We start from the raw sequence: 27,778 nt of genomic DNA on the forward strand, positions 1-27,778 counted from the left end.
AAAAAAAGCCTCAATTAAGGATATCTGTGTAATCCTCTCTGTGACCTAATATCCGTATGTACAGACTTGAATATGAAGTAACTTTTTTTTTTTCCTTCAAGATTCTGTCCCATTCTGTGGACAGAATGGATCGTGTTCACTGAATAGGTAGTCATTTAATTTTTTTTTTTATCCCCATTGATTTAAGTTCTAGTTACTTATTTAGTATATCCAATCCTATACTAAATTTAAAATGATTATTTTCTTTTTCTTTTGACATGTTTCCTTCCCTCCTCATCAAACAATAAATCTCCTTAACATTCCTGCAAAATGGGAGAGGATTATTAGTTCCAGTGATTAACCTAAAAATATCCAAAGCATCCACTGTTTTGGGGTACTTAATCTCAGATCTTTCAGTTTTCAGGAGCTCCACATGCCTCAAGTAGAGCTGTAATAGATCTCAGCTGCAGTTTGAGAACACTTAGCTCTTCTGCAAAGGAAGACAAGATGTTTCAAACTGGCTGTCGGGAAAATGAGGAACAGAGTGGCCATTTCTAAAAAGTTTGATGCAAGCGACCTGCCAATGTCACAGAGAAACACTGGCAGAAGTAAGAATAGTCACCAATTTGATGCCATTCAATTGAACTGCTAGTCCCTTCTCTTCCTGAACTCCCTGCATTTTTCACTATATGTCTTCCACTTTCTGCAACAAATGAGACAAACAGTTCTACAAACAGTATCACCTGTGACTCAGTCCTAATTCACTCCCAGAGTCCCTTCTGTGACTATGGCAGTGGACTAGAGGGGAAAAATAGCAACTTAATGAAAGCTTGGTGCCTGATGCTTTAGTCAGGAAGCCCACATATGTGAGCATTTCTTGGCATTTCCTAAGAATTAAGTGTTAGGAAACACTCGAGATTTAACTCATGTCTTTTTCTGAGGTAGTCATATTTGTTGTGATTTTCTAGTATTCCTATTGTAACTTAAGAAGTAGGAAAACATCCTAAAGCCTAAGTGTGGAATCAGAGAGACCCATGGGACACCACAAAGGTTGGGACTCTCAGTTTCCTTGAATGTGCCACTTGGAGTTGCAGCACACTGATCCACCTTTGGAAGCCAGAGCTCCAAGCTAAGCTTCCACTGCAGCTAAGGCCTTTGATACATCCGATAAAAATGTTTTGCTTTGGGGAGAAAAGCCAACTTTTCCCAGAATGTGGTAGTTATAAACAAAGATCATCCTGCCAAAATTCCCCCAAATGAGAAGGGAACTTCCTACCTTGTACTAGGTGAGGGACTTGCTCCAAGTTTTGCTTCAGGCTGTGTGTTTCTCCCAGCACTATTTTAATTGTTGCCTTTACCATTCAACATAATGAATTTTTGTCCCTAGAAGATAGGGACAGAGTCTCCTGTTTCCCAACTTACTTTAGCATCGTCAATATTTTTTTAATGTTAAATTTATAATACCATGACAACACAGTATTAAATTTTCTTTCCACTGCAGAAATTTAATATTTTTGGATTTTTTTAAAAATATTACTATTTGCAGAAGTTTTTGGCACACCGTTTTACACTAGTCTCATTTTGTGAATATTCTTCTTTACTTTCATGCACTGCTAAACAAACATCTGTTAGTCATACAACGCTATTCTCAATGACGATCACCTTACGCATTATATGGTTTAATTAATAAATCACATTACTAATAATCTGTTTCTGTTACCTTTAATAAAATTGTCCATTCCATTGCATACATATCTGAGGGACTACAGCATTTCTTTACTTTTCTAAGTGAATGTTTAAAAGGAAAAAAAATTGCTGAACTGAGTTAAATTCTATTGCCAAGTCCCTTTCTATATACCTACCTATCTGTCTGTCTGTCTCTCTCCCCCGTTTCTTACAATGTTTCCAGAATTGCAATGCTCAAATCTAACAGCAATAATCACAAATTAAATGGATGTCGGGTTTTGGACCCAAGGGACCATTTTACCTTCTGCTCAGAGGGAAAAAAATATGCTTAAGGCTAGCAAAAGCCACTTCAGAGAGAAGAATGTTTCCTTTTCATATGCAAAAGATAGAATATCTAAATTTAAATTAGGAGGACAACTGCCCCGAAACTGACATTCCTTATGAAATGCAAAAGAGCTTTGTAAATAAAATGGTACCTTCAGAACTACTTTTAATTATTAAATTATTATGTTTAAGCTTATAAGTTAAAAGTCTATTACTGATTTTTGGTTAGAATTTTTTTTTCTTGCTGTACCAGGTTCCTTCTCCATTTTTCCTTCTTAAAATAATTCTGAGTATCCTTCTGAAAAAGTCTCTCACTATGGCATTCTGCCTTCCCAGGGGAAAGTAAACAGATGCCTTTGGCTGAACTGCATGTATCAGGAAAACAAATGGGAAGTGGTCATTACCAAAGTCAACGAGCTTGACTCCACCTTCTGTTGTCAGGAGAATGTTGTTCCCTTTCACATCACGATGAATGATCCGGTTATTGTGTAAATGCTGAAGGCCCTATATACCAGCAGTAACAAAAATAAGTTTACTCCCTTATTTAAAAACAATTACCCTACTATTAGGGAATGTAATGAAGACAATCTGTACATCCTCTATAGAAACATCAGTCCACCAGATTACATGCTTGATACAACCCCCGCTGCTATAATAGCCCGCATAATATTGTCAACATTACCATACTTTATAAATGGAAAATGTATGTATGAGATGAGTAAATTGCACCCTCTGCTGTCATTACAAGCCCAATGAACATGCTTACCAAGAGAGCACCATATAAGATGTATGAGATTATAGCTTCATCCAACCGTTGGCCACACTTCAGCAGGCCTTTGACAAGCTCTGTGACAGAACCTCCATTGCACAGCTGTGAAGGGAGGAGTTGCGGGGGAGGGGGGGAAGCAACGCAAGACCTCAGTTACTCAATATACTTGTTCAGGCTGTAAACACCTATCGTGCAAAACTGCACTACAACACAAGTCTGGGAACAACTAGATTTTTACCTTGCAATTATTTATGTTGTCACCCCACCTTAGAACATATTTTATTAGCAATGTTAATAATAAATCACAGCAGCCTGGGTGGGGGGAGGGAAGTGAAAACCAAAGATTATAAAGTGTAATTTATAAAATGTAACTAAAAATCAAAATATTACGAACGGGACTATATTTTGTTGTTAGAAGAGGATAAGTCCAATTTACATTATTTGAGTATTTTCACAATAATACGTGCATTGTCTTTTCAAAAAACTGCTTTTGTGCAAAGAAAAGGCCAGAGAGAAAAGATTGATGTTCTTGATAACTGGGAGGCAACAAATTACAGTCATTTTAAACCTTCACTCCATCAATGTTCCTGCTGGCAGGCAATATAAAGTAGACAGAAGCCATATCTCTATACTCAGATTTGATGGCATGTGCTGCCAACAACTGAGATGAAACATTCTGATCCAGAAAAGCAGCTTCTTGCAAGCATTTCCCACTAATGGGCTGCCATACATCAAAAGAGTAGGAGAAACAAGTAAAATTAGAATCTTTGTAAATACGTTTTCACTCACACCATTAGTTTACTGTCCATGCCCTTCTAAGCAGCTATTTGCCTCCTTCCTTTCTCTTCTTTCTCTGTCCTTTTCTTACTTTAATATTCACAATTGTTCGACAAAAAAAAAAAAAAAAAGATTGGAGAATTGATTGCCTTTCATTGAATTTTCTCCTCCAGACCTGTTTTTGTAGCCAGCAACATTTCTGCCATACAGAAATCACATACATTTCAACACAAGTTCATTTTACATTATCAGTATTAAGTTTAAAATGTTACAGCATAAATCAGGAGAATGGTATGAAAACAGAAGTTCTACAAACTCTCAAGTTTTGCATCTCTCAAATAGCTTTTAGGAATTGTGTATCAGTTCAATCACTAATTTCTGTGATATGTCGATATTATCCTTCAATTTATTACTAACGTCCCCTTGCATCAAAAAATTTCACTAGACTAAAAGTTTTAGTTCATGGAAAGGACCAGATCACATGATAAAAAAAGACATCCTTTATGTAAATAAGTTCCTGAAGCAAAAATTCATCCCTGAAAATACTGATGGGTTCTGCAGGAATTTGACTTTACTTTAAAATTAATTAGTAGGGAATTTATTTTTTTTTTTAAATAAATTAGGTGGAAGCATTCAGCTTAATATCAATCATCAAATGTATTTACAAGAGAACACCATCTCATGAGAGAAAGTGCATGTTTTTCATTCCATGCTTAACCATTTGCTGACAAGCCATTAAGTCAAAGATTTTTGTTTCTTGCTTCTATTGCACTAAATGTTCTATTGAGACAGGCTGTAGTAAACTTATCTCTAGCCTGCAAATAAAAAATTGACAAGCATGCCCTCACTTCAAAAAAAACCCAAGCTGGTTGTGACTGAAAAATGGTACAGACTGACAGCTGTTTGGTAGCATATGTTAAATGAATGACTGACTCTGAAAATAAATATATCCCACAAACACTACTGCAGCTGTCAGTGACACTGTTCTTGACAGTCAGCAAAGATCTGGGACAAAATGAACTTGTAAACTTCATTACCACTTTATACCTAATGGTAGTACTTCAAAAAGTGGACTGATGCACATTTAGATGGAAAAGTGGGGAAGCTTGCTTTACAGTTGCCTGTGCTATACCTATCCGAGAACTGCATCATCATAAAAATATTTAAGGTGTCCACTTTTGCTACCCTTCCTCATCCTAGGCATTTATCAAAGGTCCTGCTTGTAGTGAGTAAACACAGAAAAATTGTGCCTAAAGGAAAAAAAAAAAAAATCCACCTTTTTATTACATATTTTGGAAGTCACACATCTGATGAATATATTTCATCAAAGACTCAGCGATCAAAGTCTGAGTACTTTGTGCATTCCCTTTTACTGAAAAAGTCTCATTAATTTATAATATAAAAAGTAACTGCTATGCATACATAGATTTGCACGTAAATTCCAGGGAAAGAAATAGTTTGCCTTGTCTGTTAAATTTATCCGTATAAGGAAAACACAATTTTTAAAATGTCAAATTTCTTTAAAACTTTGGATAATGTCCACCAAAACACACCTGAAATGAACAAACTTAATTTATAAGGTCTGTACAAACACCCAACTCTCTCAAAATTCTACATTCAATTTTATTACATAGAATATGTCAAAATTTTGCTTTACAAAATTTTGTTATATGTAATACCACATGTCATGCATCTGTTGGATACACTACACTTGTATTAAAAAAGAAAACACATGGGAAACAAAGCCCATACTCAACACAAAGCCAGCAGGCATACAGTAAAAAACAACACCAAAACAAAAATTCTAAAGCTTCTTTTTTAATAGTTACTGAAATTTAAGATGAAACACATCCAAAAGTTTTCATTCAAGTTACCTAATTCTGCAGTACAAAGAAGTTAGATGTATTGTTGAGATTTCACAACTCAAAGTGGAAATAAAGATTCCCTATTCTGATTCCAGTCACCATTCAAGAACTGGGAGTGGAATTTCTAAAATGATCAGTAATTAAAAAGTGAATGCTAACTTTTACCGGTCTAGTTATAAGAGAGGAATGTTTGAATGGTCTGTTACTGCTTATCAGTCTGTGCAAAGCTCTCTGTCAATTAAGCCTAGAAAACACATAGAAGAAATTCTCATCTTGCAACAATCTTTGGCAGTCACTTAACTGGCAACAAGATCACCAAAATACATTTTTCATTGCAAGACTACTAATTGCTACTGAACATGAAGAGTTAACTGAAGGCATTTCTGTTGCCAGGTTTTCAACAACAACCAGCCTCTAGTTTTAAATTACCATAAAACAGACTTTCCCATTACATTTTCCCTGTTCACTTTTGCAGTAGGCAGCATGTTTAACTGTCCTCCACGTTACTACTACATCATCTTTTGCATCCCTCTCAAGTGCTTGAGCTCTCCAAAGCTCAGCGACATGTCTTGTCTAATGTTTCCTCCAACATGAAAAAAACCAGGCTGTTTTTAGGCAAACCATTCTTATCAAAAGAACTTGCTTGTTTTGGAGGCAGAATGTAGCAACTTGAACAAAAATAAAACGCAAGGACATTCCCTATTAAACAAACTTTTAAGTTTGGATGTGATTTCCAACAGTAGGCTACCACACATCATCTCTCACCAGTCCTTTGATTAACAGCCCCAATCAGAGAATCATGAAAGCTTGTGACTCTTCTAGCAATAAAAAACAGAAACCCAACAACATTTGCTAGTTAAGATGTAATGTTATCAAAATGTTTTTACCTCAAGTACTAGCCAGAGCTGTCCTCCCACATATTGATCTGCTTTGTAAAACATCCCATAAAATCTAACAACGTTAGGATGATTGGGAAGAAACTGCAAAATATTATATTCTGCTTCAATTTCTTCATCTACATCCTGAATAAAAAACACAAACGTATCGAACATATAAACACAGTAAGCCTGTACAAAGCAAGAACAAACTCTCATGGATAAAAAGAACCATTTTTTAATTAGTTTGTACTTTTAAATGGTTTTAATTTAACGTAGCTGAAAGTACTCTCAATACTGTAAATTTAAGCCACACCAAATCATGCTACTTTTGCTTTTTTTACATACAGAAATGTGAAGTCTGTGTAAAGCAAGCAGTTGTTCTTCAAGGATTCTTTCAGTGCATAACATAGTTAACCAGAAAAGTAAAAATTATACTTAACCTTGCTTAGTTGTCTAAATAAGAAATTTAAAAGTGTGTTATTTTCTAACTTGTTTTTAAACACACATATTTTTAATGTGTAAGCTAAATGTAAATACATGAACCTTTGATTCATTCTTTTTTCTGTGGTCATCACATGGGACCAGAGAACAAGTTAACAAAACCTCAAAGGTGAAATCAGTAAAAACAAAGACATTCTTATGAGGAAAAGACATATACCAGAAACAATTAAAGAGAGACAAAACAAAACCCATGAAATAAGCAAATGTAATTAAATGAAAGAATTCTGTGACACTTACAAAATACTGTTTAATATCAGCACACAGGCCACAACTCAGAACAGTATTTAAGCACTGAATTTTTGTTTCTGCACAGACTGACTATTAGAAAATTTAAGCTCTTACATGCATTTTCCTTTTTTTGCATTTTGCTAAAAAGGATATAATTTATTACCTTCTTCAGATTTATACAAGAGAAAACCAAGATGAATTTCAGTAGTGGTAGATGACAGAAATGTTAACTTTTTTTAGCAAATATTTTAGCCCAGCTGTCATGACCACACTCCAGCTTGATCCAACCTGAGCAGCTGCTAATTAAATCTTCCATTGAAAACTAGGGCCTTGGTTCTCAAGGGGAGCTAGGCATTCAGTACCCACTAAAACTGCAGCTGGCACAGAACTACCTCTGAGAATTTGGGCTGTGCTCTTCTTCTGTTTTTATCTTAACTATTGCCTCGCAGTATTATCCACTTATAAAAGATAACTATAAAATATCCTAAAGTTCACAGTACTTCTGTGATGGGAAAAGTAATTCTTTTGGGGAGTACACAGAACAAAATAAGAACATTAAGATTAACAGCATCTTGTATTTTCCCTGCTATAGCAGGCCCCTAAGAGGAATGCCTCTGTGCCACCTTATCATTTGCATGCTCCAAGCACAGGTATCTAAATTTGTACCAGAAGAATTACATAGACCTAAAAAAGAAACTACGCAAATGCTGTTTTCAAATAACATACAAGATGATGAAATTGTAAGTTGCAGCTTTCAGGTGCTGGTACCAAACTCTTCTGTCAATGCATTCTGTAAAATTGTTCCCTTCAGGATGCTTTCAATATCTTACACATTTGATTTATATGTCAACTCTGTTTGAGAATTCTTTCAAATTAACAATGAAGTTACAGTTTAATATTTTTTACTTACACTGATAGGATCCAGAATCTTTACTGCTGCCAGACTCCCATCTTTCTTATTGGCAACCTTATAGACTTTACCGTAAGTGCCTTTCCCAATAGTCTCTATAATTTCCCAGGTATCTGAGGGATCAGCTAATGATTCTAGTCCAATCATACTGGAATTATACTGAAACAATCCATACAATGGCTTCCTGGAAAACAAAGCAGACACACATACAGTGGGAAGCCCTAAGTAACTCTGTACTAAAAAAGGCACCTTATGATAAAGAAACCAAATATTGTCCTAATTTGAGAAGAAATACAGATAGAATCACAAATGAAAACCAGACAGAAAGATAAGATCACTAAATGAAGGAATGGAAAGAAAACTCTGGGGACTACTTCTCTTTACTTACTTTGCTGTATGTATTATTTGCTTCAAACATTGCCCCATAAACTGCATCATTCTGAACACATTTTAACAAGTTCTCACAAAATCTGATCCTCCCTCTACTGCACGCTCTTTTAATGGACATTTTACACAATTTGTTTAACACTGCTCATGAAATTACGCCCTATTTCTTGTGCATTAAAATGCCATGTCATGCTTTTAACATATTTTTGTCTGATGCTCCCTGGATAATTGCCAGACAGGCATTCAGTAGGTATAACACCTCATCATATCTGATACATCTACAACAGGGCTATGTATAAATAGTTTAATAAAAGTTAAATTTTTCATGGTTTAATAAAAGTTAAGACTGGGCTGGCTGGTATAATAAAATACAAACAAACTTGATAATAGGCAACAGGCACACCACTGGGGTGACATGCATCACTGGAGATGTTTCTCAACAATTGCACTTGTCTATCTCTGTATTTCAGTCAGAGTGTGTTATGGTCAGGTACGCTGGCTGACTGCACCTCCACCTTCAGGAGATCTCCTGGTCAGGGGAGTCGTTGCCCCAAACATTCCCAAGTGATGCATGGATCACTGCAGCCTATGGAAAAGGCTCCTTCCCACCCTTAAAATTACATAGATGGCAAGTTCTGGTGATTAGGAAAATGACCATACCATTTTAGGATTTCATTTCAAGTAGTAAGAACCTAGGTCTTGCCCCTGAACTGGAATTAGAGAAAGGAAAGATGAAGTTTAAGATGAGACTAACTTAACCTTCTTATATAATTCCTCATTAGGGAAGCTGACTGGTTTATGGTTTCTCTAAGAAAGAATATTATTTGCCCATTTAGTAGCTGTCAGTAGGTAGACCCCTTCAGCTATCTGTACACTTAATTAGGAGATGTAAAGTCTTGAGATCCATGAGCAAACCAAAGGAGAAAATAAGAAAGTGATCTTGACAAAAGCAATTGAAGACACCACCATTGCTGACTGCAAAAGCTCTTGATTTTTGGAGATGGATCAACTAGCATCTCAAACATACACTTGAATTTTAAGGTTTGAGCCATTTCTTTCTAAGCATGTCTGATATCTGCAAAACTACTTGAAATAATTTTAAAAACCTGCTGTCTTATTTACCTCTTCACCTTTTCCAGCAGCAATGGCAACTATCTGGCATGAGAAATTTAGTCAGAAAGAAATGTGAGCCTGGCTGGGGAAACTGATAAATTAATAAGGAATGAAGCAGCAGCTCTTCAATGTAATTAAAGAAATAATTGTGCTTTCTGTTCATGATAGAGAAGAAAATAACCTGTATGCAATTCACAGGCAGCGCAGGTCTGTATAGCAATATTCAAAATGGAAGTATGTGTATAAACTAATTTGCATGCTTTGTTCCTTTCCAGAAGAAATTTTTAAATTCCTTTAGACCCTAAGACAAAATGTTTACATGTTGTTAAAGTAATTTACCATATAGCAGGCACAAAACACAGCTGTTACCAAAGTCAGGTTAGAAGAAGTATAATCTTTTTTTTAAACGATGGCAGGCACATTTAGAAAAAACCTCTATTTCCCTCCTTGGTTAAAACTATATTTGCACCAAAGATGGTGCCAAATAATATACCGAATTGCTTTGGTCTTTTGACCAAAAAAAGGCAAAGAAAAGAAGGAAAAAGAAGGGAAGGTTAAAAAAAAAAAAAAGCTAGAGTCAATGTCATTTATCTGTTGTGGGTCAATAACGTAATTTATTAGGACGGTTTCTCACTACTTGGATCCAATATAGCATGCCGCAAATAAAGAACAGTATTCTGAACACATACAGTTAGCACCTCAACAGAGAAGCAGGTCAGGTGAAAGACTTCTCTGAAATCAGTGAACAGACTGTACTACATGCACTGAAGACAGCAGCCACAGACATGTAGCTCCTGATAAGCCAACCTTAAGAGCAAGGTTTGCTTGCAGGCTGTGGGGGTGGTGAATACAAACATAAATTGGAACAGTTGCATCTCAGGTTAAAAAAAACCATACTGAACATGCGTGATTTTAAAGCTTTAGGAGAAATGCTACAGACGTTCATGTGCAAAGAAAGAGAAGAATAGGCTGCAAACAGCTGTGATGAACCTTACAAGAAAAAAAAAAAAAAAAGACTGATACTTATTTCACTGTCACTATAACAACTACCCTATCACACAGATTGTCCACAAAATGATGCATGGCACTCTTTGTACGGATGTAATGTTTATTATGGCGCCTCCCTCCAAGCAGCTGTTGTGGATAAATGTTTTTCCTGAAAACAAAATAATCTAGTGTCATTGCCTGCTTTTGTTCTGATTATTAAGAAATCTTTAAAATGGTTATCTCCCAAATTTTTGGAATACACTAATATTTCTTTATACCAGAAGACAACGTTGACAACATAAAATTTAACACAAAATTGTTACAGATGGAGTCCTGGTGGAGGAGTGAAGAAAAATTTTAGTGAATGAGCACTTCTACGCATTCTGATAAAAAGGCAGCATTTACAGGTAGCATGTTTATGCATTACATGGAATGAGATTTGCCAAATATGTACCATAAACAACTTCTGCTCAAACTAAAACAGCCTCTTCTTGAACTCAAGCAATACATATCTAAATGAGGTTCTACATCTGCCATCAGTAAAAGTGCCCATAACCCTTATGACATTCCTATGATAGATGTGAATGTTTTACAGTGCAAAAAAGCAAAAGAACAGTATCTGCTATTATCTTCAATATTGTAAAATCTGGGTTTTTTTTAAAAAAAACCCACAAAATGTAAACATTAAAGGAAAAAGCTGAAGTTGTAAAGTGAATTTGTGCTTTTCTTTTTCTACTTCCTGATTTGCTGAGCTTCAGAAAATAAAATGCCCTTGTTTTAACATGGGCTGCCATTTACTTCTTATTTCTACAGTGAAAAGTTACACATGAATGCAATCACTTTTACAACAACCCCATACTCAGAAGACCTGAACACTAAATAAAATGCTGAAGCTGAAATTTCTTCAGGAAGAAATTTCTCCTTTCACTCCCCCCACATCAGGCCTCACACCTCCCTGGGCTTTGAAATGATGTACAGAGAGCAGCTTCTAGCTGTGAAAAACTTAGCAATGCTCTCCCCAGAGGGATCCTCAACCTATTAGAGACCTACTGATTACAAGTATTTCATGATTTCTGCCACCAGCTGGAGAAAACTTCTCAGTGGTTAAATCTGTTCCATGCAGGCAAGCAAAATAGTCCACACCAGATGCTGAAAAATTACACTTTGGCAATTAACTCTACTGGATGGGGAACATCTGACACAAAGCTATTTGGGACTGCACACGCTTATGCTATTTGAGGAATGACTACATGCTATCAACAAGCCCGTAGCACTCCACCAAACCCTGTTTTGCATACTTGGGAAGAGACAGAATGCAAAGCAAGAGTAAGGACAACTTGATGGAGTCTAGTCAAAGCACTCAGGCTAAAATAGGGGCAAATAGCATGATTTTATTTTTTTAAAAGCAGAGATAATATACTAACTTAAAATAAATCTTGCAAAAGTTGACCAACCAAGACAAATAATAGGGTGAGACAAAAAAATTACTAACAGGCTTCAGCCGTTGACAGGGTTTCTTTCATTTATCCAGGAAAAGAGATGTTGTCCATCAATAAAGTAAATTTCATAGGTTTCTTCATAACACCTGGATTTTTCTATTTTGAAAACCTTTAACAGTCAGAACAGGCATGACAGACTAACTTAGATGGCAGTCAGGCAAATGTGCAAATAACATTTATCTACATTTAAAGAAAATATTTCTCTGTAAGATCAACATTAGAATCAATGATTGCACATCATCACCCCTTAACAGTATCCCTAAGACAAACAGACTACATGTATTGTTTGATATAAAAGATAACGTAAAAGAAATATGGGTTACAGACAGTGCACAAATCATTTTTCCCTCTGTGAACTACAGCCTTCCAATTGTATTCCATGGCTCTAAAAAGCCTCAAACTAGCCATCTGGAATATTATACGGTGTCTTAGAAGTTCTACTGTGATCTTCACCTATGTTGTGAAAACAAAACAAAAAACCCAAACCCTATAGAGAATAACTACATGCAGGGTTTTTTATGATATAATTACTTCTGGAATAAAATCAGCAACTTTTTCTTACAAATTTATTATCACAGCTATCTTTCTCAGAAATTATAGGGACAAGAGAGACTTGTAAGAAAGAAAAACAGTGCCAGAAATAGCTTTACAATTACTGTTCTATTTGCAGTACTGCCTTACTCCTACACAACAGTGATTTGCCTGCCTACTGCCTTCCAAAATGCACCCTTTTCTAGCTCACAGTAAAACGGGACATTCGCAGAGGTTTTGAAATTAGTAAGAGCCTCACTCCAGCCGGGTGCTTTCTAACAGTCATGGTATACAGTACTAGACAGTTGTGAATTCTAATATAGCTGGTAGAGACATAATGGCAACACCAGTGAAACAAAATTGAACATACTGTTTCCATATGAACAATTCATGCACAAGCCTAATTTTTGCAATGTTGTCTTCGTCTAACCCCTCTTGTCTCTCTTGTGAAACAGCTGGCTTACACTCTTCTGGCACCTATACATATTGTGGAAGAATAAGAATGTCATATTCAAAATGAAGGTATTTCCCCATTTGTAGGAAGCTCAATATTGCTTCCATACTAAATGAAGAACTCATAGATAGAAGAATTCGGAAGGTAAAGTTGACATTATCAGCTATGGCTTCACCCAGCCATGACAGCCCCTATTCTGCTGGCTAGTAATGGTCACACCCAGACAGCTACCTAAGAAGCAATTGTTAGAGGAATTAATGAACCACCAAAAGGGATAAGAAAATCAATAGTCAGAACATCTTCCTCTGCTAGTCTCCTCCTGCTGGTTTCTCACTGGCTAGGTTAAAACAAAGAGGATGTCAATATCTTGAAATGAAGCATACAAAGAATCCATCAACACACCATCCTATAACTGTTCTCAATTGGTCTCAGAAAGAGAAACTGCAGAATGTGATGTGCATAGTTCTTTATGGGATAAAGGTCAGTGATGGAAGGAGATGAAGGAGAAGAATAAAAGTAGGTTGAAAAGTTGTTACTGATGCTATACAACTTACAAACAAAAAGAACCATACTTTAACCCATCACGTCATTTCACTAGGCCAACATAAGGGAAAAGTAGGACAATCAGGAACAGAACTGCTATTGTTTATAGATGAAAGGTAGATCTCTGAAACCACTCCTGCTAAATTCAGTTCACAGAACAAGTTTCTGTTGAATATACAAACCATGAAACTGACTCTGTGGGTGTTCAAAATGGAGATGGAGACAATGTAACTAGGAAACACCTTCTCCCTTTCAGTGTACTCCAACTTAAACTTTTTTAACTTTTTACCAATTGCTCTTACATACACTCTCTCTCCATAAAGTCCTATAAATTCAGGAATATCTTTGTTAATTTCTTTCCTTCTGCTTCCTTTATATGGATGGACTAGATAATCTAAGCTTTTAGACTTGTAATATCGGACACAGGGCCAGCATAGAGTGATAACCAGTGGCAATGGATTGTAATAGGACACTAGCTCTGAGGAAAGCATTGGGAATGTTTGCTCTCTTGTCTTGTCTATGCTTCCAGTTCATCACAGCATGAAACACAACCCCATTCCTAGGATCAACCATAATAAACTGCCCACAAAACAGCTACTGACATCATGGCAGAGAAATCTAAATGTCACCTCCTCTAGAAATAAAGAGAAAAAACAACTTGATTTTTGAACACTTTAATCAAATGGTGAAAATTTCACACCACTCCTAAACTGGTTCTGAATCACAAGCATTTTTAAGATTATAATCTTAATTCAAATTCTTAGATCAAACGTTTTGAGTCTAAACCAGAAAACTCTCCATTAATGTCCTAGAAAATGCATGGTAGGAAAGATGTATGTGCCTAGTCCAGACAATCCAGTTGCATGTTTTCATTTAGATTCATTGCATCATAATCTGTTGCATTATAAATTTTTATAAGTAAACTCTTATTGCACCCTTATATTTATGAGTACATTAACCTTTGTTCAACAATGATTGATCGTTTCTGTATTGTTCATATAAGCCAAACAGAAGACTACTCTGGGTGGCAAATATATCCTTGTGATCAGCCAGTTTCATACACAAACAGATCTAGGATGCATGTAGACAAAGGTAAAGTACAGCTTGGCCCCTGACCAGCTCCCCTGTAAATCTAATGCTTTTCTTACTGGGTATGCATTTTCAGTCTTTCCTGAAGGCCTGTGTCAGATCAGGAGGCACTGCTGACTCTGTTGCTGGGTCACAAAGAAGTTATTTTACTCCAGAACTATTTAGCACCTCATTCTGTGACTTCCAAAGAAGTGCCACAACACTCTTGATAAATTTGCATCTTCCATGGGGTCCAGGTAACACTACTGGCATCCTGGATCCTTCATAACTGCATCTCCCTCAAAAATCAGGTTTCTTCTGCTTCCCAGGAGCTCATTCTGAAGTTGCTTCTCTCCTACCACAGACCCATGGCTTCATATCATCTGCTGTCTACAACAGTCAAATCAGTTTGCTTCACGTCAAGCCATTTTCTAGTTGAATGGGACTTGCAAACAGTGTAATATTAGCCTTAAAGAGATCTGCTTAGCATGCACAGAATGGGACCATGCACTTTAAGTTAAATTAAACACTGCCTCAATCTACTCCACACCTAAGAACCGAACAAGCAACCACTGGGGTTTTCTAGAGTAGGAAGGTCTTAAAGATGTGGTGAACTCAAGCCACTCCATCTTTTTTAATAAAAATGATCACTACTACTTTAGAAAATTTCTTGCTGTGAGAGACTGAAAGAGTTAATGTCTCAAACATTGTGGTGGGGCAAGTTCTGCTTAAAGACAAACCCTGCACAGCAAGGAACCAAGGTGAAAAGCCCATCAGCTCAGACATCAGCGACAGGAGGGGGAGGGCGTGCTGGAGGGTGCACAGCTCCCTGTTCTGATAAGCTGTTCTGATACAAAGATCAAACCATGGCCATGTCTGCAGGGAAGGAGAAGTTGCTCCACAAACCCAAAGGCTCACAAACTGCTCATTAACCTGATGAGCTCGGGTGCCCGCCCAAAGGAGGGGCAAGGATGATAAAAGGACACAAACTGAAGCCCTGGGTGCGCAAGCCCAGTGGAACTGGACCCATCGGCTGACTGGACACCTCAGCTGACTGAACCAATGCTGGACCCAGGACCAGTGAAATCTTTTTCTCTCCCTTTCTCTCTCTCTGTCTTATCTCTTTCCTTTTCCTTTTCCACAACCCCTACACCTCATCCGTTTCAAGATATAAACTGTTGACCAAGTCTGAGACTAAGAGTGGATCCAGCCGCCTCTGGGCCCTTCTCTGAGGAGGAGTCTGGAAAGCAAGGGTGGTCTGCTCTGAACCTCATGACTCAACAGGAGGGATCTCCTTATTCCCTGAATTGATGTATATTGTTACACGGTTTACAGAAGTAGTCTTATGCCAATTCCCGTTGTGAGAAACCCTGCCACCTACTACCACGCCTCCCCAGTTCTGTTTGCTTCTGTCATGAATAAAATCTTTAACTGATCGTTTGGTGTCGTTTCACCTTAATTCAGCCCCAGGGAATTTTGAATTAAACACGACTCCCTGGTCTGTCCAGTCTGGGTCATGACACTTGCTGCTTTGATTCTTCCATCTAATCTTCATTGATATAAATGGTATTATATTAGTAATCACATTTCTTTGTTAGAATCATTCAATCCCACTCATTTTCATAGGATTTCATAGATACAACATGCTTTATTCTGGTCTACCATAGCTGAACTTCTCTAACTGAATGTGCGCAAAAGCTGAAATGTAGCTAGAGTGAAAAGATTTGTAAACAGTAATTCACAAAACTAAGAAAGCCACAAAGCAACTTCTTTCATGAGCAAACTAATGAATTTGATAAATCTGCATCTTTTTAATTTCTTACCATCATAATAATAATTCTTCCTTTCCTCTGATACACCCCAGAGACAACATCTGCTGTAGCTAAGCTGGAATTGTTAGCACATGGGTGGAACAACCCAAGCAGAATGTATCAAGGACAAAATTCAGCCTGTATCCCCCTCAGAGGGGACGCTGCTTACAATTCATTCCTCTAGCCTGACACAGATTTTTATAAAAACTGTAGGAACTTATTTATTTGGGGGATTTCTACTTCTCTGTCAAATATGGATGCAATCTTCTGTAAGAAAGGATTTTCTCACAGAACTTCAAAAAACTTTTTAACTAAGGTTTAACATAAATATCCTTAGATCAGTGTGGATACGGGATGTTAAGCAAAAAAATGGTCAAGCCAATGAATATAAAGATTGCATAATTCTCAGAGATTATTAGTAAAGCAAACCTACACTTCTCACTAACATGCAAGAAATACATTTTTCTTTTGTTTTCACAAAATTAGCAAAATGTATTTTTAATGGAAAAATGACACTTCCAAGGTTTCTGGGAGGTACTGTGTATTTAAGAAAACCTAATGGAAGCTGGGACCAACAGAGAAAATTGTATTCAGTGATGAAAGACTGAATGCCTTGCTGAGATTCAAATTATTGCAAAACATCACTTCCTGCATATGGTAAACCAAGTATTTTTGCAGAGCTGTCTCATCCTGTGAGGTAAAGGGTACCTTGCTACTAACATAGAAATCAACAGAAACTTTTAGTGAAGCTTTGAGTACCACTGAAAATAAAGGCCCTGATCATTCACGAGGAACTATAATACATTGTATTTGTTTGACCACTAATTAATCCGTTGTATATCTACAATTCAGAGGACCAAATGTTGAATAAAATTATGCACCTAGTCAGTTACCATAATATAGTTCGTAATTATTACATTATAAATGTAACAATGAAAACCAGAAAGACCCCCAAAGTATTAAGCAGAAATGATTATCTGAGACCAGATCCAAATATCTGAAAACTAGTTAAGATCAGCAACTCAAACAGGAGGTTCTGATCAGTGGCATTTCTATTGCAAAAATGCTATTTATACTAGCCATCTAAATAGAATTCCAACTATCAAAATACATTAAAGCAGTTACAAATGACTAACAGCTAACACATCAATTTCACCTCAGGCTGGGAACTCAATGCTAAAATGAAGTTTATAATCCCATGAGCCCATTCAGTTATAAACTGCAGGTGGCAAATCAAGTGACAACGAGCTACAGTCCCCATGTGTGAAAAATCAATACCTGAGAAGGTTTTCTCTGCCTCCTTTGGCAGCAATTTAACAGGGCAAACAAAATGCCTGTGTTAGTGTTAAAATGGAAGGATGAAGGGCTATAACAGACTGATGACCTTTAGACCAAACCCAGGCTCTTCACTGCAGTCTAATCAGAAAAGCTTGATACGCTTTGTGTACAGATAAGGAAAAAGAAAATCTAAGACAGATGTAGGATAAAACTGGGAAGAAAATAACTGCAAACTTACATTAGTGACCTATTTTCTGAAGCCAGCTTATCCTATATTGGATTTTTGTCCCACTAAGAATATCAGAATTCTTCATGACTAAGACAGCTTCCTTACAGGGAGCACTTGTATCGGCCAGCACTGCACAGAACTGTGTGTTCTGCGTACTGGTTCCCATGCCCAGTACTAGACAGACAATGCAGTGCGTGTTAGCTTAAGATGCTGTCATGAAGGATAGAGATAAACTGGTTCAATCCTAGCAGCTTCGCTTCGTTAATACTAAAGATTATTGTGACACTAATTGATCCTGAGCCTCGTCTATTTATCAAGTCTTTTACATGCAGGAGCTGAAGAATTAAAGCCACTTAGTCATTCACACAGAGTGAGCAACAACTGCTTAATTTTTTTAAGGGATCTTCCCATTGTTTCACAATATACCTTAATTGTATAATGTAATCAATCATAACTCATCACTATAGTTCTCCAGTATTACTTTTACAGCAGTTTTATTCTTCTGAGGCTTTTTAATAAGAACTCTTCTTTATCCATAAGAAAAATAATAATAAACTGTTAACCATGATACAAAGAACATCTCTTAGTGCTGACAATGACTCTTGCTTAAGATGAAATATTTTCATCAGTGAGCTAGTTGTTATGCATTACCAGCATGTGTGCAGTAGCCTAGCGTGACACCAATTTGCATAATTTCTCTCCTCTAACAGGCTTCAAAAATAGTAATAGGCATATGAGATAGAATCCATTAATTTTAAACTTCCTTCAGCAGCTATCTTCATGAAGCAGTTATCAAAAGAACCTTTAAAGAATTAAGTTTAATAAATTATAAATGTATTATTCGGGTTATGCTGTCTGGGCCTATAGCCATCTAAGTTGAGTTCAGTAACAAAGACCAAGGCAAATCCACAAGCAATTGGCTTGACATCTTCCCAGCTGAAAAGACTGACAAAAAGTGGCAGGACAATGCCAATGTCCCCTGCTGCTCACAGTTAATTATTGAACTTGAAAATCAGTTAGGGATTTTGGGGTACAGATAGGTAGAAGAAAAGGACAGATAGTGATACACATAGAAGCTGCTCAGAGCCGTTATGCCTGTATACGTTATTTAATAATGCCTTAATCTACAGAAAGGAACAAAAACAACTCTGTTTTTTGCTGATCTGAACCCAAAAAAAGACCTTACCATTTGTTAATATTTAAGGCAAGCAGAAAGTTTAATGTGTTAGCAAACTCTGATGGGAAGCCAGTTTAAGAAAGAAAAAAAAAAAAAGAGTGAAAATAGCTTTCCACAGTATAATATAATAACTGAGGGACCTTTTCGTACCTTCATGACTTATGCATTTGTATATTGTGACCTGCATAGCAAACAACATTGCTGCAGTACCCTGATTCTCTCAGATACTGATCTGGTAAAAAGTCTGGCTTTGTAACTTCAAAGAGTAATTTAGACCTTGGTACACTTTACTATACATTCTGATACATGGTCGTCAATAAGAAAGATCTGATTTGTCTTTATTGCACAAGGGAAGACGCCTGAAAGTCTACACAACTTACGTAGAGGCCTAATGTCCACTAATACAAAAACACATTACCAAAGTACTCAGCTATCCTAATAAAGGAAAAGGTACAAGCACCCCGGGAGAAACTACAGATGCCAATAAGGACCCAAGCAAAAATTCTCAGAGCTTGCTCCTGCCAGGTATTTCACACTGAGAATCCCCCTACTGATTGAGGGGATTTGAGGGAGATTAACAGCTCCAAGAGCTGTGATCTTGAAGAGAGAACAATTTAATAACAACAATCAAAAAAATGTCCATGAACTTTCAAAATAGAATTTAAACACAGAATAAAGTAACAAACTGGCCTCTTTTCCCAGATTAACTCTTGGGCTGCTGCAGATGCTCCTGACGAAAGTTAAGAGAATGCCTGAACTTAATTTACAAAGAGAAAACATGACAGGTAAGGATGCTGTACCATGCACTAGTACAGTACCTGTGACCTGGAATAACCAGCCTTTAGCAGTTCATTAGCAGCTATTCAGTTTTCTTTTACATATTTTTCATTTTATAGAACAGCTCTCTATTCAATACTGCGGGCTTTCAGAACTTGAAAGAGGAAAACATTTTGTGATACCATTCAACAAACAAAAAAAAGAGAGAGACTAGATAACATACTTGTATGTCACCACAAGCAGCACTGAACTGAGAAATCAGTTAAGGCTTTCACAATAAAAGTAAGTAAATTAGACTGTACACACAATATGAAGCAGGATCTACAGCAATATGTTTGCATCAAATTTTTAACAATGCTTTAACCTACATACATTATGTTCTATCACGTCATATAGCAATGGGTCATTTTTCTTCAGTGAGGGTACCCTCTGCAAATAACCCCAGTTCCTACCTCTCTGTTTAAGCAGAGAGTACCTACTGAAAGAGCAAAGCCTGAAGTAGAATAAAAGCATGATGAGCAAAACAGCAACTGACATCATCCATTCAAGAAAGGTATCTTTATAAGGTATGAGTGATGTGGTGTAAGGATTTTACTGTCTTATTTTAGGATGCTCCTTTTACTAGATAGCATTATAGAGTTTACATTTCAAATACAATCCTAGGAGTTAGGAGAACTCAAGAGATACTCTTGACTGTAACTCACTTCCTGTACCGCAGAAATTGTATTTTATCCATGCTTCAGGTTCTCTGTTTACAAATTGAACAAACTAGTACCTTTCAATAGTAATACCTTGTATTGAAAGGTGTCCCCTACATAGGCATCCCAAGCTACACCTCTCCAAACATTACAGCAATATTCTGTTGCAATAGCCCTCACAGAAGTCTCATCCGCTGTCCCCAAGTAACAGTGCAGAGGCAACCCCATGGATTGCTATGTTTATAAGTGTCCCTTGAGGCTCAGAGCACATGCTTCTGGCTTCTCTTTTCGGACATGTGACTTTGTGGACCAGCTCAGCTAGCCATAGAGGTATGCTGGCAGCTCGTTCTCCACTGCCTTGAAACCCTCTCTCTGAGTTCCACAACAAGGGTATTTTTAAAGATGTGTGAGTGAAACAGATATATGCACAACCTTAACAAGGTTTCTGAAAACCCCTTTACTTTAGCTATTACAAGGAGCATAAATAAACAGTCAAAACAATAAACATGCTGTTTTAAGACTTCACTGTCTCAGCTTCCTGACATTTCAAACTCTTTCAGCTTCTAACTTGCTATAACCAGAAGTCCTCAATCTCTTCTTTCAAGCTTGTGCAATTTACTCTGGAACACAGCTGCACTTCTTTTCTAAGTCATTCCTCCGGATCTCTGCAGCAAGCACCCTTTTTGTGGAAAGAGAGGCTGATTTTCCTTTAAAATGGCTGGTAAGAATCCCTTTCCTTTGATCTTCTGACCGTCTTTGTTAGGTGGTTCCTCTTCAAACCCACTATGTGACCAAAACCTCCCACTGAAGTCCTGCCTTCAAGTTTAAGTTTAAAACTTGGTAACTGGCTTGTCACAGAGTATTCAATCCTTTATTTAACGCCATTCACTCAAGAAAATTTAATTTTTCCTCTTTGTTAGCTTTTGGCTGATACAAAGTTTATTTCAAGGAGCCTACAGAAGCAGAATTACAACAGAGGAGGCAAATACACCCCCATTCAAAATGATGCTTGCAGTCTGATAGACTTACACACAGAAACTTCCCAATATCAAACAGAAATCATATATTGTACATAGATTCTCTAAATTGTCCCAACCGTCATTATACTTACAATATATGCACATTTCTGTAAATAGACTTTCTGACATCACTGCTATTCACACAATGGAAGGTTTGTTACCCAGCTTAGAACAGCAATGGTTGCACCTAAAAGATACTTATTGAGGGTGTTCCAGCAAAAACAATATATCGTGCTGCTTTTTTGGAAATTGCCGTATCTGATTTATATCCTTGTGGTATCAACTGGACAAAGGCAATTTTCTATAATGAATTATTTATTTCCTGTTGTAATCAGACATCTGAGATAGTCATAAATATTTATCTGTCCAGTTAATTCACTAATGAAAACTGAACTAATTCTAAAAATGGGATGTTATCTCAGAGGCATGCTGACTTAACAGTCTGCTTAACCTTTGCATTAGTGAAGGCAACCACCAATGGGAAACAACTAACAGGAGCTGGAAAAAAAACTGATCTTGAAAGCATGGTATAGGAATGGGCTAATGTATCAGGACAGAAGAATTTTGCGTGTACACTAGAAATATTATCTCACTTTTCTCTCTCTCTAATTTCCCAATTTGTAAAATTTGCAATAATGTCCTCTACCCTTATACTCCTCTGCAATCCTTGGGCTTCTCACTAGCATTCCAGAGAGACTTCCTCTTCAGCAATGGAAATATCTCTTCTTCTTAGGCACTGAGTTATTGGCTTGTGCATTGGCCTGTGCAACTCCACTATCCTTCACAGCCTCTAAGAAATGTTTTGGGCTGCTGGCTGCCTGAGAGTAGTTCAGTACCATCTATGGATTGCAAAAGCCTATGGGCACAAATTCCTTGAAGTTAGCTGGCTGTATTGATATCATACCTCACCCAAACCAGGTCAATGTAAACGGCTAATAAAAGGATTTATTTACTACATCCACAATAGACAATGCAGTTTACTAAGGTTTATAAAGTCACAAGAGAATGGAAATTAAAAGAAACAAGTCCACATCCATCTAGACTCAGAGTGGCCTTGAAGGGTCATCTTATCTAATAAACTCACAGGTCTTTTTCAGCTCATATTCCCTTCACAGAAGGGGATCCTACTTTGGCAACCATTTTTGCTTTATAATCCATCCCCATCTCTGGGACAATTCGCCTTTGTCCACTCCCCTAAAACACAAACTACTAGTCATTAACCTAAGAAGGGAGTAATCTGTTCCTCCATCAAACTATTGCTTGCCACCTTCTGGAGAGGCTGATGGCTTCATGAGAGCCTTATGTGAAGAGTCTCACCTGCCCCATAACACACTTCAGTGATTATTCACATTTGGCTCAACTTTTCACAATCTGTTAGTCCATTGTGAAGCATAACATTAGCTGGAAAATGGTGAAACCTCAGAGACAAAGCCTCTCTATATGTTAACATTTAGATTTTGATATATTTGTTATGTTGTAAATGAATAACCATACTTTAAGCAGACACATAATTGGGATCAAGGCATGCATCTCATTTAACTGAGTCTTTTAATAGAGGCTGTATGTGATAATAATGAATGTTGCTGGAGTTAGATACTGCTTTAACATGCAATCCTATTTTTGAGGGATGCTGTAACAAAGCATTTCCAAGGTAAGACTACAGATCCCTTGTCTAGTTCAGTCCAGAACACAGGGGAAACACTGCTCTCATGAGTCTGGAAGCAGAGGTACTACTGCAAACACTAGGAAATAACATTACAGACTATGAACGCTGCTTTCCTCTCATTCCTACTGAGAAAGGTCAGCCAGAAAAAAGCCACAAAGTACAAAGACTGGTGATTTTTAAACTGTAGATTCATGTATCTTAGCTTCTAGGGCAAAATAAAAAATACCCATCTGACAGGGACAGGTTAGAGAAAGCCATGTTCTGCTGGACTTGTTCTCTGAACAATAACTTTCTCCTTCAAGGACCTCAGACCTATAGTGATTTCAGAAATGATTCACTGGCCTCCTGGGCTCCAGGAAAAAAAAGGATGGGGAAACATGAGGAGGAGTTGTAAACCACAGTTCATTCTGGACCTTTAGCTACTGGATGCCAGTGAAAAAGGAAGAAAAACTTTCAGATGACAGTCAGATTCTGAAGCAAGCAGTTGATGCATTTGCTAATTCAGATGTAGAAAGGAAGTACAGTGCAATGTCACAAAACCAGAAGGAATATGTTACTGCATGTAAAAATGAAATCCTTTAGAGGTTTGGTTTTCGCTATGTTTATAAAGAAAACCCTTTAAAAATGTGGCTGTCAAAAGATGAAGGGACAATCATGCAAGTTTATGAGTTAAGTAAGTCCCTGACAAAAGATCTTATCATGATCACTCAAAAAAAACCCTACTGCAAAATCCAGAATTAATCCTTGACAAGGCAATTAGATTGTGTCAGCAACTGAAGTCATCCATGCCAGAATGACTCTTATTTTGAGCAGGCTGTACTCTGACATAACAAAGGTGTTCAGGAATCCAAAATATTAGGAGAAAACAGACCTGCAGCAGACAGCCATGTGAGCTCTGCCTCAAGCAGGATCAGCATGAAAACTGCTTATCAACTGCAACAACCAGCACAGAATAATGCCCAGCACATGCAAAGAGACATAAGCAGCACAATGTATTACATAATTTTGCAAAAGTTTGCAATGTCAGGGCATCTGCTTCTCTTGGGAGCTGCATTTAACCTGAGGCCATCACCCTTGGTCCCTGCCTGAGCTATCTACCCTACAGCCATGCCTCTGCCTGAGCATGTACCCCATTCATCCACACCTAAACCCTAACCCATGGACTTGATCTCCTGGCCAGACCTTGAGTCTTCCTCATTGCTACAGACACGCCTGGCAGTCATTGGACTGTCAGCCGACCCTGGCTGCCATCCCTGGGCCTGCCCCCCCTTACCTGGCTTGGGTCCTGCCAGGATGCCCCATGCTCACTGAGGCCACTGGCCCTGCTGCCTCACTAGCACTCACGGCTCCCGGCCCACCTGCCCTCGCAGGGCAGCCCAGCCCTTGCAGCAGAGCGCCTACTGGCACTTTACCCAAGCCTTTTTTCAGGCTAGCCTCCCTCAGAACATGCAAAAACTTACACATTTTGCAAACCAATGAGTAACAAGACCTACAGATATACAAATCCTTGAGTGCATATCAAGAAGCAAACCCAGTGAGATCCAACAGCCCTATTAACAGATGAGCCAGATATATTTTTCTCATGGTCACTATTTTCACCTGCTTAAAGAAAGACAGATGAAGATACACATGCTACAGTATTGCCTGGTGATAACTGTTAGGGTTCATAGTTAGCCTAAACTTTAATGTCCGTATCTTACGTTAGATACTGTTTACATAGAGAATGTTCATTGAAATCAAAAGGAGCATGGTGTGGAACTTGTAAGGCAAATATTTTAAGGTAAACAAACTCTTCTTTGTGTTCTTTTTTCTTTTTCTTTTCTTCATTTACACAGAGTAAGCAAGTATTTAAGGCCATAAGGACATACTGTTCTTAATTACCTGAGTAATTATTAAGACAACCAATACTTAATTACACAAAAGCCCACACTGTAAAGCAGAACCCTATTTCAGGACCTGCTTTTAAAAAATCCTCTCTCCTAAAACCTATTTTCAAATTTAATTATTTTCTTCCTTCTATTAAATAAACAGCTCTTGCAAAAGTCTGGCAATTTAGTATATATTATTTAACAAAATTAGTCTTTGCCACAGATTATAAAATGATCCTAATTTCTAAGTCTCTGGAGTTCATGAAAGCATAAGACTAAGTTCGAATGGTAACAAAGTATTCTTCTGGCTGATGAAATATTCATACACATTTGTCATCGAGACATTAGTAAGAAGGAATATATAGCCTTTTCACTTTTATTCAGTAAAGAACTGGCAAAGATCTTTCCTTCATTTAATTTTGAATGTTAGAGTAAGATGCCTCCTGAAACACTCCTAATAAGCTCCCTTTCCTGTACAACACAGTACAGGAGATACTTAAAATTTACTTAGACAGATGACTCCATATTTCAGGTAAACAAATAAGGTTTATATATTTGCACCATCCAAAGTTCACAGAAGTTTTCATCCTTAAAACTTACACTACTACTATCTTTTCTGCATCTCTCCAGATGTACCATTGTTAAGACTCAGAAAAGTCAGATTAAATACAGACATAAAGCTACAACATAGGTCATCTTACAACTATTAAAAAAGGACTATAATAAATTTCTCATAGAGGTAGCACAATGTTCATGACATTCCTTACAAGAAATAGTCCCAGCAGCAGCAATTCTTGCAACTTCTTTTTACGAAGATATTGGTGTAACTCTGTGGCATCACCGCATGCACTTTTTACTGATACAGACAGAAGCACAACTGTATGTAGTTTTTCCATTAATTTTCTGACTCTTACTTAATTATTTGGATTAGGACAAGCAGAGTATGTATCTGTAACTGCCTGCATTCAGAACACACAGGAAAGCATGACAAAAAAGCTGAGTACTTAGAAGAAAAGACAAAACTTGCTCTCCAACCCACTTCAAAAGTACAGTAAGCACGTGGGTAATGGGGGGGGGACACAGGACAACACACCAATGAACAAGGTCCCTCTCATGAAAGATCACGAGCATGGAGACAGTAACCAACTGGATGGTGAGAAGAAAGAGAAAGGTGAAAGCCCCAGGAATGCTATATTTCTCTAAGAGCTTGCTATCACGGGAGATGGGGGTGGGGAAGACAGCAATAAATCCGCTTCAGAAGAAAAGTGTAGCATGACTTTTTACAGATCTAGAAATACACTTGTGTGCAGCGAATCCTTTCCCTCTGTGCCTCTGAGGGACTACAGTAATTAAGGCAAACACCTCCTTCAGAGCCCCACCAAGTAAAAAAATCATTTGAGCCCTTGAAGCACTCTGGTGCTGATTGCTGGGTCCCTCTCCAGCTGCTTCAGCAGGTCCCACTCTACTGCCAGCTTCCTGACTTTCAAACACCTCATTTGCGGCCCTTGTGTTGCTTTACTGTGCAGTGCTGATTGCTAGCTCTGGATCCCAGGGGGTTTCCAGTTTCACTTTGGTTTAAGATTATACTACCAGTTTCCTGCCTCATGTGCTTGTTATCAGAGCTTCTGTCATTGCTCCCTGAGGAGCTGTTTGTAGTCCTTCCTTCCCAAGGGGTTAATATTCCCTTTATTCGCTTTCAGTCAGCTCATGGTAAAATGCAAATGAACAGAAACTCTGCTGCAATACCCAAGTTTGTGCAACACCTGAGTTTGTACATGCATGTGTTATCAGCAGTAAGTACATGTTCATCAGATGTCAGAGCAAGCTTATACTGCCAATCAAAAGAGAAACTCAGATTAACTATCTCCAGAGAACTCTCTGAAAACTGGAACCTACTAGTATTTGGCAGCTACAGCCACTCCATGACTTCCCACTTCAGGAACACCTTGCCAGGAATCAGGAGGAATGACTGCAGCATGTGGAAGCAAATATAAGGAAACCTTAAGATAGCTGCACCAGGAACCATACCTTGAGGAAGGAGCAGCATCACAGCCTCCTTGTCCACAGTGTAGTCCTGAAGGTTAAAATGCCATTTTTCCCATTTTGATTCTCATGGAGCAAATCAGTTTGCAGAAGATGTGCCCCTGGACACACAAACTTTTACATGTAGAAAGATCACCCTAATTTATGAAGTGAGGAGCAGGGTGTGGACTCTTCACAACTGTTTACAGCTGAAAGGACGTTATCTGATTTAACAAGTACACTAAATTGCATTCTTAGCTGTTCCTTGTACATGTTGCATCCCCAGTCTTTCAGCCTGTCACAAAGAGCGCTCATCTTCCAGTTCAGAGAGTGGATGAATTTTCTGCTCCAAATGCCTTTTCACAGATTGGTCAAAAGAAGGTGTTCATTTCACAGCAGCCAGTTCACTGCTATGAGGGAGTGTGAAACCAAGCATGTTTTCTCAGCAGTGCTGCTGAACTCTGTGAAGCTCTCAGCCAAGCAACCTTATGCCATCACAAATCACCATGCCACCACCTTTTATCCAGCTATTAAACCAGCTAGTTTCTCTGTATTACAACATATACATTATTACAGTTAGTCATGACAGTCCTTCACTCTTGAAACTGGAAAGAGGCCAAACTACCACTAGTGAGAAGCAACTTAAGCCTACTTACATGAGTCACTGACATACACCTTTAGTTTATTGTTAGCTGATTTCTGCAGACCCTCCAAACCTTCTGCCAGCATATAAA

General features: G+C 37.7%; 1 protein-coding gene across 11 annotated transcripts in view; it reads right to left on the reverse strand.

The window, feature by feature from the left end:
- MYO3B (myosin IIIB) overlaps window positions 1–27,778 on the reverse strand; it is a 213,454-nt gene that overhangs the window by 175,093 nt on the left and 10,583 nt on the right. For all 11 annotated transcript variants that reach the window (XR_008236070.1, XR_008236069.1, XM_052793190.1 and 8 more), the window contains 4 exons: window positions 7,918–8,101; window positions 6,288–6,422; window positions 2,756–2,860; window positions 2,394–2,493 (listed from right to left, as the gene is read on the reverse strand). Coding sequence is in view for 9 of the 11 variants with exons in the window: in XM_052793190.1 (XP_052649150.1) it covers window positions 2,394–2,493; window positions 2,756–2,860; window positions 6,288–6,422; window positions 7,918–8,101 (524 nt within the window). In the remaining 2 variants the exon portion in view is untranslated. The remainder of the gene's footprint in view (window positions 1–2,393; window positions 2,494–2,755; window positions 2,861–6,287; window positions 6,423–7,917; window positions 8,102–27,778) is intronic.

Source organism: Harpia harpyja, chromosome 7 (genome assembly GCF_026419915.1).
Source record: "Harpia harpyja isolate bHarHar1 chromosome 7, bHarHar1 primary haplotype, whole genome shotgun sequence".
Lineage (NCBI taxonomy): Eukaryota > Metazoa > Chordata > Aves > Accipitriformes > Accipitridae > Harpia > Harpia harpyja.